We start from the raw sequence: 13,187 nt of genomic DNA, 5'->3' as shown, positions 1-13,187 counted from the left end.
AATAGCTCGAGCCCAGTCAGTTTTGAGAGAATTTCTGTAAAGGTCAAGTTTCAAGTGTTAACCCAAAGTGGCGTATCATGCCATTAAATCACATATATGCTTTGATCTAACCCATGGAGCTCTGGCTGTGTTTATCATCGTTTACCAACTGAAATGTAAACCTCCCTTTTAATCTCATGTCTTTTGCAGCTATTAACAGGTTTTCTTTCAGGATTGTCCTTTATTTAGATCCATCTATCATTTTACAACTCTGACAAGCATTCTTGTACCAGCTGAAGACGAGCATCCACACAGCATGACGCGGCCACCATCATGTTTAATTGTGGGAATGGTGTATTCAATGTGACGTGCAGTGCTAGTTTTCCCTCCACACAGTGTTTTGCATGTTGGCCAAAAAGGTTATTTTGGTCTCCACTGACCAGAACACATTCTTCCACATGTTAATGGCTTTTGGCAAACTGTAAATGAAGCTTTGGGTGTCTTCCCTCAACTCTTCCAGAAAAGCCTGATTAGTAGACGCAACTAATAGTTGTCAACAGTCGTGCTTTTACCAGATTCTGCCACCCAAGTTGTGAATCTCTGTAGCTCCTCCAGTTATCATGGGCCCTTTTGGCTGCTTCTTTGATGCTGTCCTTGACAGACCTCTTAGTTTAGATAGACAACTACATTGTTATAGGTTAGCAGTTGCTCCATATTTGCATTTTGACATGATTGATTGAACAGTGCTCTGTCTTCAAAGCTTGTAATATTGTTTAAAACTCTTTCCAAACTTTATCTCTAACTTGTCTATGTTCCTCAGTCTGCTTGATGCTGTTTATTCAGAAATGTTCTACATTTCTACGCTTTTCAGATGTTTTTTAGCAAAGAAATTTGAAAACTCCGTGTCATTTGTGCTGGTCTATCACATAGAATCCACGTAAAACACACTGAAGTTTCTTGCTTTAATGTGACAAAATGAGAAAAACTCTTGTCTTTTTCAGACACTGTGTTTGTAAAAAGCATGTTTCGTTTAACCTGGGGATGGCTGTTTGCTTTCTCTTTCTCACTGCTCTTCCAGGTCTCCCATAAACAGATGACACAACTTATTCTGTTCTCTCTCCTCCATCAGAAACAGCCTGCAAGAGCAATTTATGATTTTAAGGCACAAACAGCAAAGTAAGTACAATACATTTAGCAACTGCATGTCAATGCATATCAGCATCTTGCTACCTAAGCGCTTGATTCTTGCGTATAGTATCTATTGTTTTCCAGCTAAATCGTTATCATCACAACTAACCACATCTGGATGGCTTCAGATTGTAATTTCAAACTTTTCAGTGCATGTATGAATAAACGTGTTGCATTCAGTACTCATTTTTATATTATAGTGTTTTTCCGGCTGACATTTGCTTGCTGATGCTGCGCAAGTGAAGTCATCATGTCCTCTTGCATTTATGTCTTTCCGCTTGATCCAGTATGCATACAACACTTCACTGAGACATCTGTGTTACAGGGAATTGACATTTAAAAAGGGCGATGCTGTCAACATCATCAGGCAAATAGATAACAACTGGTATGAAGGAGAACACAGAGGACGGGTGGGGATCTTCCCCATAGCGTATGTAGAGGTAAATCTGCATCTGTTGTGTGCACCTTTCTCGTGTTGCATTGATTGCCTCAGTCACATATCTCCTCCTTGTTTGCACCAATTTTCCCACTAATGTAGAAGATGCCATCATCAGAGAAGCATCAGCCGATTCGTCCTCCTCCTCCAGCACATGTCAGGGAGATTGGCGAGGCTGTGGCGCGCTATAACTTCAATGCTGACACTAATGTGGAGCTGTCACTTAGAAAGGTTGCTTTACTGCTGTATATGTGTTTATATGCTTAAAAAAGTGCAGAATACCAGTGTGTGTCATGTTAATGTTAAAATAACATCAAATAAGAGATTCTCAAAGTAAAGTTGTGTTGTGTTTTATAACAAGTATGATGTCTTGCAGCTCAAAGCACCGTGTTTTTGGGTTTTTTTGCAGGGCGAGAGAGTTGTGGTCATCAGGCGAGTCGATCAGAACTGGTTTGAAGGGAAGATTCCTGGCACAACCAAACAGGGCATCTTTCCAGTGTCCTACGTTGAAATCATCAAGCACTCTCCATCCAAAAGCTCAGTCCAGCATGTAGATCCACATGCTTACAGCAGGGCACCAAGCTCCACCCCCATCAAGGTAAGAAGTGAGGGATGTCCTCATTCTCCAGGTTCATTAAAAACATGTTTTTACACTGTAGCTAAAATTCTTTAACAACTAAAGCCTTTTCAGCCGATACATAAAAACAATGCCTTGCAAAAGCATTTATAAGCCTTACACGTTTCCACATGTTCTTATTATCAAGAATTTCAGCGTATTTTATTCATTTTAGTAACAGACTAGCACAAAGAAACACATAACTATGAAGCTGCAGAAATAAATAATACATAGTTTTTACATTTTTTACGATAAAAATCTTTTATTGAGCTTCTCTTTACCCATAAGGGAAATCCAGTACAACCAAAATCCTTCAGCTATTAAACATATAGATAGACTTGCAACTGTAATCGCTCACCGCAAGGGGATCAAAAGAGATGTTATAGATTTTTATTTGTTAAATAAGGAAAACAATGTATAGTTCTCCTTAAACTTTACAGTTATGCATACTTTTGTGTTTTTCTATAGCATAAAATCTCAGGAAAACATAGAATTTGTCTTTATAATGTAATATAATGGGGAAAAAGCTCAGCGTATGAACACTTGAGCAAGGCACTGTATATTATTTTCACAGAGGTAAATCTCGCTGCTTTCCTCCTAATAAATAATTTTCATCCCTGAAGCCATGTTTTTCTACTTGTTGTATTCACACTCTATCCTTTTCTTTCTCATTTTATTTTCATGGAGCCCTTCTATCACCTACCTCCGCCTTTCACCTCTTGTGACCTCCCTTCCCCTCAACACTCTCCGAGAAGGCTTGATCTTCAAGCTGTCACCAGCGAGTGGCTCTCACTCAAGCAGGACCAATCGGCCCCCACTCCCACCCAATCACTCACAGCCACTCCTTTACCTCCCACACCACCCCCTCTTCCCGCCGACTTTGCCTCTCTATTAATGGCACAAGAGCCACCTTCCGTCTCACCCTCTCCGTCACAGAAAGGTTTCTCCTTTTCATACCGACAACCTTCCAGGGCTCCACTTTTCTCTGAGGGAGGAGCTGGTTTAGGTCACTCCACAACTGTCCTTCCTTTCTCTCAACCCTCCCCGCCACCTCCTCCGCCTCTCCCTCCACCTGTCTCTTCCTCGTTCACTTCTGCACTGCGTGATCATTTAGTTATACACAAATGCAAGGGGCTACATGTTTTTGAGGCAGATAAAACTTCAAGCTTTACCAAGCCTAACCTTTTGACCTGCACCAAGTCAGTGCCAGGAAAATTGCCCACACTTCCAGAACAGCACCAGTCTGCTTATGAAAACAAAAGCAGCAGATTACCGGACATTGAGCTGCACGTAAAAGACCCTTATGACGAGTTGTTGTCAGTGGTTCTGGACAAATCCAGCAGCGCAGATGATGCCAATGTTACTAAAGGGCCTTCGTTATGTGTCAAGATGAACGGTGAATCTCAAAGCAGATGGTTTCAGAACAAAGTCCAACAATCCAGTCAGCCGGCAGAAACTAGTGTCCCATCTAGCACAGTTCCCTTAAAGGTACAATTTCACAAGCCTTTAGCCATAAAGCCGCTGTCTATTTTGACGGAAGAGCAACCAGTATCAGTTAATGAGCAACTGGTTGATACTCAGAGGCCACCATCAGTAGAAGGAAAGACATACACTGAGTTATTCATAGAGGAAGAAGACGAAGACATGGACGACAAAGAGGAGAACGTTAGAATGCTAAATGAGCGACTCAGTCCACAGGTAGAGCATGGTGTGAGCACTTAATGTACTCAGTGGGTTCCAGGAAGGAACATTGAAGAAAAAAAATGTTTTTATCTAAAGCAACTTTCAGTTGAGGACATAACACAGTTAACAGCAAAGCCAACAAAAAAATGGGTCTCATTTTGCTTTCTTAATACATTATTATTAAATTACTGGTAAACAATACAAATTTATATCTGGACAAGTCAGGAAATTATATCCATGGTGAGAAATGCAGCTGAACTTTGAGCTGGCAAGTAAAGCACACTGCAAATGTTTTCATGTTTCTCACATTTTCCCTGATTACAACCATAATCTATAATCCATTTTATTGGGATTTTATGTGATTGATAAACTCACGGAGAGAGATTTATTGTGGTAGGAAAAGCATACACGAGTCCTTTTTCCACAAAAGAAATACTGAAAAGTTAGGTGTGCATTCGTATTCTACCCCTTTAATCTGATATTCCTAAATAAAACCTGGTGAAGTCATTGCTCTCAGAGGGGACCTAATACACGTTGTAAATTACTGACCTGTGTGAATTTTTACTTTAGTACAAATACAGCTGAGTTGCTAGATTAAACCCATATATAAAATCCTGTTTACAGATTGCCACAAGCCATGTGACAAACAGGTGAAGATGCTCTGGTCAGATATGATCACATTTTAAATTTTTGGTCTACAAGCAAAAACCGTATATGTGATGGAAAACTAATGCTGCACATATATCTGAGGAAGCAATCCTCACGGTGAAACTTGCCATTGGCAGCTTCATGAATGAGCTAATAAAGCCAAACTGAGCCTATCTTATAAGGAAACCTTCCAGCAGGACAACAACCCTAAACATACAACCAGAGCTACAAGGGAATAGTTTAGATCAAAGTATATTCATGTGTTAGAATGGCCCAGTCAAAGTCCAGGACTAAATCCAACTGGGAATTTATAAGAGCGGCTTTAAAATCAATGTTCACAGATGCTGTGAGTCTAACAAAGCAGAGAAGATTTCAGCCTGTGTATTTGCAAAGATGGTCGAGACATAACCCCAAAAATCCTGACAGCTGTAATTGTATCAGAAGGTGGTTCTACAAAGTAGCCTAATGACTAATGCGCTGAATACACGTCGTCATTTTTTAAGGTATGTATAATTTTCCTTTAACAATTAATGCACAACATTTTTAGTCTGTCATATAAAATCCCAATAAAAATGTATTCAGGTTTTTGGGTCCAGCATAGCAAAATGAAAAGGTTCGAGGGGTAGGAACAATTTTTAAAAACCTGTTAGTACAGCACAGTTGGGCATGTCAAGTAATAATTTATCTGGTGGTTAACTAGCATATTTGTTTCTACTCATTTGGGACACAGATGTGAAGTTGTGATGATTTTCCTTCCATGTTCCTTCTGAGGTTTATTGAAGTATCTGAGAGACAGCTCTATTAAGGCTGACATCTGGTGACTCCAGTATCTTTACATGTGTTTTTGTCCCCGTAGGCTGAAGCTTCTTCTTCCTCCCCGTCACAGCTACCTCACTCCGATCTCCCTCCCTTCACCACCCCACCCCCATTAATTTCAGCACCCCATCCTTCTTCTCTAATTTCTGCCTCCTCCACGTCATGCCGATCAGAACAACACGACCGCAGCACAATCTCCTTCTTTCCCCCTGTCTTCCCTCATCCTCCCCCATGCGTCCCTCACCTGACAACTGGTCCAGTTCCTGCAGTCTCCCCCTGTCCATCTTTGTCATCGCCTCCCCCTCACACTTCTGACCCCTCTTCAGACGTTCCCATCTTTGAGCCCTCCAGGTCTCCTTGTCTGCCCAACCCAGTTACATCTTCCCCCGTCTCAGAGTCAGTTTTCTCTCTCCCTGCCCCGTCTCCCCCTAAAACTGCCTCTCCTCCCCTCTCTAGTCCCCGCTCCCCCACCACTGCCCCCGTTGTATCGCACCCAGGCCGTAGGTCCCCCAAGGTGAAGGTAAAGCTGAAATAGGGAGATCAAGATTGTGAAGCAACCTCATCTAACAGAATCTTTAACTGTTGTTTCTTGCTTTTATAAAGCACATTTTTCTCCCTAATTGGATATGTAATCCACTGATTTAGGGAAAAATGTTCAAAAATATCATGTTGTGTTTGTTTTGTATAATTTATTAATTGAATTGAGTGTGCTAGAGTTCTGTGCTGTTCGCTTTAGTACAAGATTTTCTAAGATTTTTCTAGATTTTTAGCAATCAAACTTTAACTCCTAACTTGCCTGATGTATTAACACAAAAGTACCAACATAACCATGTATGCGCAGCAGAAAACATGCTGTAACGTCTCTGTATAAGCCTGTGAAAGTGGATTTCTCTCGGTTATCGAACGCTTTGATTAGACAGGTTTTTGTAGGCTTCAGCATGTCGTTAGAGTTTCACCCTGTTTGCTCAGAAAATCGCCAAGGTTGCTGACCTGGTCACTGTTGAAGATTATAGGTGTGTTGCCTCTGGTCTTTCTGCCTGTTAAACAGGATCCAGTTGTTGGCGGTAAACCCCCCCGTAGCCCCATCTTGTCCAGGAGGTCCTATCTGTCGCCAGTTAGAGGTCGAAGGGTAGGGGGACTGTAAACCCACTGCACTCTTGTATCTGTGCGGGAAAGAAACAACATTATCATTCACTTTTATGACTGATTAAGACAGAGTTTGTAATATTCATGCTGTTTAGTTAAATGCAGCTACTTGGCTTTAATGTCTGTAAGTAAAATGCAAAATTTTCTTGCCCTGAAACTCAGAGGGTACGCAAAAAAACATTTTTTAATTTAATGGTGTCTTGTTTTTCCCTGTAACTCAGCGGCTGGTACAGGATGCACTGCATGGTGGAGGGGACCCGTAAGTCCAATTTCTTATTTTCGCCATTTTTTTATTTGATCATTTCAGTCATCCATTAAAACTCTTGTCAACACGCTTAAGTGTGCCTTGCAAAATTCAAAAGTTTTGAATTTATACAGCTACAGACTTACATTTATTTTATTAGGATTTTATGTAATAAGCAAACACAAATTAGTGCCAATTTGTAAAGCAAATATGGTTTTTAGATGGCTACAAATTAGAAACGGAAAACTATCACCAAAGGTTTGTTTTTAGGCCGCTTTATTTTGATATCAGTCCAAACAATTGTTCTTAGAAGTTAATTAATACAGTTCACTTCTGTGCAGTTGTGTGTTCGAGAACATTAGTGAACAAACACCATCATGAAGACCAAAAAACACAGCGAACAAGTTATGGATAAACTTCTGGAGACGTTTAAAGCAGGGTTATGTTATAAAAAAAAGAGCACTGTTCAGTCTAGTATGACACAACTGCAAACCTACCAAGTCATGGCCGCTTATCAAAGAATCACATTAATCACAGAAGAGGCCAAAAGCCCCATCGGCTTTTTGGAGGAGCTGCAAAGATCCAGATCCAGCTTTCAGGTGGGACTAATATTTGTGCGAACCACAAATCATTTTTTTATGGAAGTGGCAACAAGTACCACAAGTCAAGTAGGCCACAGACATCTGGAAGAAGGTGCCCTGATCAGATGAGACTGAATTTGATTTTTCTTTAGACTAAATGCAAAACTATATGTGGAGGAAAACTACCACTACACATGAGCCTGATACGCACCATCCCTGTGGTGAAGCATGGTGACGGCAGCATCATGCTGTCTGGATGCTTTTCTTCAGTAGATAGATAGAGCTTGTGCTTTTCAGAATGTTTTTTGCGAAAAATACTATATCTCTTTCCTTCCACTTCACAGTTATGCACTAGTTTGTGATGATCTATCACATAAAATCCCAATGAAATACATCAATGTTTGTGGATGTAGAGTGACAAAATACAAAAAAAGTTCAACACAGTGCATCATGTAGAGTGGTTCTTACTTAAATGTTTGAAACGCAGGTACCAGGCCCTGTACAACTACATACCTCGCAACGAGGACGAGCTGGAGCTGAAGGAGGGAGACATTGTGGATGTAATGGAGAAATGTGACGACGGCTGGTTTGTTGGTAGGATTAAATATCATCTATCAAAAAAAGGCAGCAGCAATTTTCAGCTGTTTGTGAAAACAGGGCTGCAATAGCTGTAGTTTAAAAGTATGGCAACGAATGTGTACCCCTCTAAAAAGGTGAAAGAAACCAATCATGAGAATCTTTTTTTGTAATACACAACAACAGAAATCACTAGCTGTAGTAGTCAAGAATACTGGGAACTTAACTAAAATCTATTTGCCTTATATCCTCATTGCATATTATAGTCTTTTGGTTGCATGGGGGCACAATTGCTAGCTCTGTCGCCTTCAGGTAAGAAGGTCCTGAGTCTTTCTGGGTGGAGTTTGCATGTTCTCCCCATGCATGGCTTCCTCTCACAGTCCAGAAACATGACTGATAGGTTAATTGTTCTCCCTACGGTGTGTGTGTGTGTGTGTGTGTGTTGCCCCGTGATGGACTGGTGACCTGTCCAGGGTGTACCCCGTTCTGAGCATGAATGTAAAGAGAAATAACAGCACACTGATGTCCAGAATGCGCTCATAGTAACAGTAAACATTTTGCACGCCACATAATACCACCACTAGACATCAGTGTGGTTCCACTTGCAGATTTAGAACCACATTCACACTTTATGAATTAGGCATTATTGCTCACAGCTGCCAGTTAAAGTATAAGTATTTCTATAATAATTTAAAGTAAAGTATTTCTAATGTCAGATATTTAGGTGTCTAATTTCTAGCCTACTCCTGCTACCACTGCTGTTTTCAGACCTGACCGTCTCCTTTTATTGCTTTGGTTGTACAGGGACGTCTCGAAGGAACAAGCTGTTTGGAACCTTCCCTGGAAACTATGTGAAGCAGCTATGATGATTCCAGACTTCCCTATGGCACCAGCCCTTTCTGTGGCACGTTCATCGCCATCAGCACAGCGCCAACAGGACGCCAGCAGAGACCTGAGGCTGCAGCACACTTAAAGATTTGCATCCATGTGCGACTTTCAGCTTCACAGAGACAGAATCTTAGCTCCAACTAGCCATCTTTACTGAAAGACTTCTACAAGATAATGCTGTTTTTTTACTCCTCTCTTTTTATTCTTATTTTTCTATTATCTCAAAATCTGTGCTCCTACAATGATTGATGATGGGAAAAAGGATATGGAATATATATATATATATACTTTCCTTTCTACTTTAGCAGTTTTAAGGGCAGTATGAGTACCAAGATCACCTCCACAGTTACTGGTATTTTAAACAGTAACACAGTTAATTTCAGTGTTCAGTTAAAGGAATCCCAGAGCAAATGAAGTGCAGAAAGTGTTGAAAAACCAGTATTGTGACCACATTTTTAATAGGCTGTGCAAATATCATCTTATCAGTTTATCGTTTAGGTTCTCGGCTTAAATCATCAGTCATTTGTTTTAGGTTTTAGATGAAAAATCTCCCTGACAGTGTCATATTTACCACTAAAGCAGACTTTAAGTTTCGCAAGCAAACATTTTTAAGTTGTTGCTTTTATTTGAACATTTTTCACTTTAGGGCTAAAGCACTTTAACAGTATCTCTACGCAAGCATGTCTGTTTAAATTTCATTTTTCCCTTCAGATTTATAACATTAGGAGTTCCTCATACTGCGGTATTTCAGGAGACAGTCGTCTGGAAAACATTTGCAGAAAGGTTGTTTACCTTTTTAGGAATTTATTAGAGGATGAACTGTTGATCAAACTGTGTGATGAGATGATGAACACAGCATTGTTTTTAACATCTAATGTTTGATGCAATTTGTTTTTCATTTTCAAGGATCATTTGTTGATACCTGGTGGAACATAATGAATTATCACATTTCCAATGTGGAATTTAATTGAAGATACAGGATGAGATAATTTATGTATCAGAGCAAGTACGTAGTGTATCACTGTTCATATGTGCGTAATATTTGGAATATTAGCCATTTTCCATCCCTGCTAAGCCGTCACGCTAAGTGAACACCACCTATTTGTTGGTTTTTGTTGTTTTTCTTATTTTCTCATTTAACATTTCAGAAAGAAAGGACACTGACAACAAGAACCATTGTTAAAGCACCTTAAGATATGTTATTCATCATCGTCCTTCACGTCACTCCTTGTCATTCACTATGTCAGCTGGTGTGAGGACACTTTGTGTTTGTTGTGTTTTTGTTTCGTAAGCCTTTTGTATGAGAGCTATACTACAGCCAGCATCCATATGCTTTATAAACTCAGCTGTTTTTCACCCACCATCACATGTGGTTTCTCCTCTTTCTTCACGTGTTTTCATCTTTCATCGTAGGTGTGACGTGTATGCTGCATTCGATTTGTACTCAGAAGCTAGAATTTCCCCAATAGAAAGTCAGGAAAATCGTCTGAGGTTTCCAAGCCAAGTTCATAAAACCTAGTCTGTGTTGCAGGAGAAAACTGTTTACGTGCAGCAGTTTGTGCCTCATTAGAAGGGTCCCTGCACCGTCCTAAAGTATGGAATTCGAGTTTACAATTGTCCAGATCTGGATAAATCTGTACCCTGCCTCTCGCCCATAGACTGCTGGAGATGGGCACCAGCTCCCCACGACCCATTATGGAAGAAGTGGTAGAAAATGACTCACTGACTTTTTGGATTTCCAGATTTTGTTCCTTATTCCAGTGTCTTAAAGATAAATATCAGAATGTCTGAAACATTAAGGACTTTTCACATTGATTTATTTGTGGACAATATCCTTAATCTTTAATTTGCAACATCACAACCTGCCTTTGACACTGTCATCTTTATCGTTTTGGCATTTGAGTTACTTACACAACCCACAGATAAACACTCATTCAATAATCAGACACCTTATATGAGGGGTTTAGGCTGGATCTGTGGTTCCTAATTGGGTCAGGTTTAGATTAGAAGTAGGAATCCTGCATTAAACCAGAAGCACAAAGTACTGTAAAATCTTAGAGTTTCACCCATCAGAGATTTTTGGCAGATCCAGCATGGAAAATATTTGTTTTATCCCTCTGTCCTACAGTCATTGATTATATTTGCACATTACCAGTGAAAGGTTTGGACATACCTTTGTCATACAAAGGATTTTCCTTACTTGAATTACTTTCTATATTGTAGATAGTGAAAATTGCTAAATTTAGATGTTCATTCAACACTGATTACTTTCACATCGAATAATTTTATTACTGTCACCTGTTAGCAGGTAGGTATGTTGCATTTAATGAACAATTTATGTCCATTTGGTCAGCAGTCAGATCAAGCTGAAAATGAGTCTACCTGACAATTTTTGGTGCATTTGTATGATTCATAGTCGACTCGAGTATTATGTTGTTCACAAATCCGACTTCTGAAGCAAATCAAATGCAGCGTTTTATCCAATCTCACAGGTGTATTTAAATAGGGTTTTAAAGTTGACATTACTTTAGGTTAAAATGGGGATTGTTGCCTTCTTTACTATTCACTACTTTAATAGCCATGTACATGTAAACCTCCTCTGTGATGCAAAAAATAATAATTTATGCGAATGTAGTGTAGAAAACATAATGTGGACATATGATAGTGTGCAGAGAACATAGTCTTCAGTGTTTAGAGTTCCTGTTTGCCCTCGATAAGAGCAGAACAGATTACAACTCAAAATATACATTTGATTTCTGATGTTTTCAGATGTAAGAACATTATAAATTGTATATGATCGTCATAGTAGAATCCAATTTAAGTATTCCTACAATATTGTTGCACTTCTGGATGATCTTTTGAGTTGTATTGCTAATAAAATCCTGCTGGTAGATGACACGTTTTTTACCCGTTAAACTTGATAGATCAGCTTTACTGTTGACCGAAAAGAAAAATGTATATAAGGATTGTAAAAGTTGACCTTTAACACAAACATGAACTGATACATGTCTGTTTAATATAATTTTACATATTTAAAGGTTCTGTTTACCTGTCAACTAGAGAGGAAGCAATTGTAAGAAAATTTTAAAAGGCTAGTGCCATTATTACCTAAGAAGTTGTTATTTATTATTTGATGTATTACTTTTTAATGTTTATCTTTGTTTTGCTGTTTTTGCATGAAAAAGCTGGTGTTTCTCATACAGCAGCTTGCTGTATCGCCGTATTTAGACACGGAGGTTAAGCTGGGTAGTAATATTTGAGCCCATCTGAGTAAAACCACCTTTTTTAAAGGCTAATTTCAGCTTAGTTAAATTATTTTCAATTAATAATGTTTGGTAACATTATTAATTGAAGTATTGATGGGACCTCTATGTAAATATCAGGAAAGAAACATTAATGAAGCATTTAGAGAAGCTGCCTGATAACTACCTGAAGTAGATTTAAGTTGGATGTGTTTCTAACTTGATTTTAAGCTATTATCAGCCGTGTTGCACTTTAACGTGCATCCTTATCTACGTCACATCTTAGATTCAGTTCCCTTCTCCATGTTTTATTTATGCTATACGTAGTACAGATGAAACCAGGGATTTCTTGCACTGTATAGAACACACAACATAACTGTCGTTAGACAAAGCTTTTCCTGTTTTGGGTCAGTTCAGATAACCAAAGTAGTTTTTATTAGCTAAAGACCAGAAAAAAGATTGACAGAATTTTTTTTTCTTGTTCTCTTTAATATCTGGTAGAATTGCCTTTAAACTGTATGACTTGGGTCAAATTTTTTGGGTATGCTTAGTGTCCCTGTCCATTTGGAAGACCCATTTGTGCCCAAGGTTTAACTTCCTGGCTAATCTCTGAAGATTTTGCTTCAACATTTCCACGTTATGTTTATTCCTCATGATGCATCATATTTTGTGAAGTGCACCAGCAAAACAAAGATTCAGGTCATGATGCTACCACCTCCGTACTTTGCAGTTGGCATGCGTTGTAAGCTTCCCCCTTTTTCCTCCAAAAGTAACAACTCTGAACTCGGATAGCTGGACATTTCCTGTTTATACTTGTGTAAAATTGTTTGAACAGATTAACATGGCATTTTCAGGCATCTGGAAATTGATGTTGTGGAGGTACACGATTCTCTTCCTGAAAATCCTGGATGAGTTCTTTTCATTTTTCCATGATGTCACACGAGGATCTCCATGTGTATTCCCTATAGAATGTAGATTCTTATATTAACTGTGACATTTCCAAATCCTGTATGTTCCGTAATAGACCGGTTGAAAGCTCAAAGGGATAAAACTGCAACTTTGCTTTACTCAGGTCACCCTTCCTGTTACCTGAAGAATTTTTTGCTTTCTCGCAGTCTGAATGAACAGCAAGCGTGTCTCGACA

General features: G+C 39.2%; 1 protein-coding gene across 20 annotated transcripts in view; it reads left to right on the top strand.

Annotated features, from left to right (window-relative positions):
* The window catches only part of sorbs2a (sorbin and SH3 domain containing 2a), an 85,354-nt gene extending 73,657 nt beyond the window's left edge, over positions 1 to 11,697 (top strand). For 14 of the 20 annotated variants that reach the window (XM_047366385.1, XM_047366386.1, XM_047366384.1 and 11 more), the window contains 10 exons: positions 1,058 to 1,155; positions 1,493 to 1,607; positions 1,706 to 1,834; positions 2,013 to 2,201; positions 2,907 to 3,917; positions 5,407 to 5,886; positions 6,415 to 6,495; positions 6,734 to 6,771; positions 7,825 to 7,931; positions 8,718 to 11,697. In XM_047366385.1, coding sequence (XP_047222341.1) covers positions 1,058 to 1,155; positions 1,493 to 1,607; positions 1,706 to 1,834; positions 2,013 to 2,201; positions 2,907 to 3,917; positions 5,407 to 5,886; positions 6,415 to 6,495; positions 6,734 to 6,771; positions 7,825 to 7,931; positions 8,718 to 8,779 — 2,310 coding nt within the window. In that variant the 3' untranslated portion in view covers positions 8,780 to 11,697. Of the gene's footprint in view, positions 1 to 1,057; positions 1,156 to 1,492; positions 1,608 to 1,705; positions 1,835 to 2,012; positions 2,202 to 2,906; positions 3,928 to 5,406; positions 5,887 to 6,414; positions 6,496 to 6,733; positions 6,772 to 7,824; positions 7,932 to 8,717 lie in introns of those variants that run through there. The other 6 variants (XM_047366388.1, XM_047366403.1, XM_047366391.1 and 3 more) reach the window with 5 other exon arrangements.
* The last annotated feature ends 1,490 nt before the right edge of the window (positions 11,698 to 13,187 follow it).

Source organism: Girardinichthys multiradiatus, chromosome 5 (genome assembly GCF_021462225.1).
Source record: "Girardinichthys multiradiatus isolate DD_20200921_A chromosome 5, DD_fGirMul_XY1, whole genome shotgun sequence".
Lineage (NCBI taxonomy): Eukaryota > Metazoa > Chordata > Actinopteri > Cyprinodontiformes > Goodeidae > Girardinichthys > Girardinichthys multiradiatus.
Note: the sequence above shows the minus strand (reverse complement) of the source record. Positions and strands in the feature narration are given on the sequence as shown.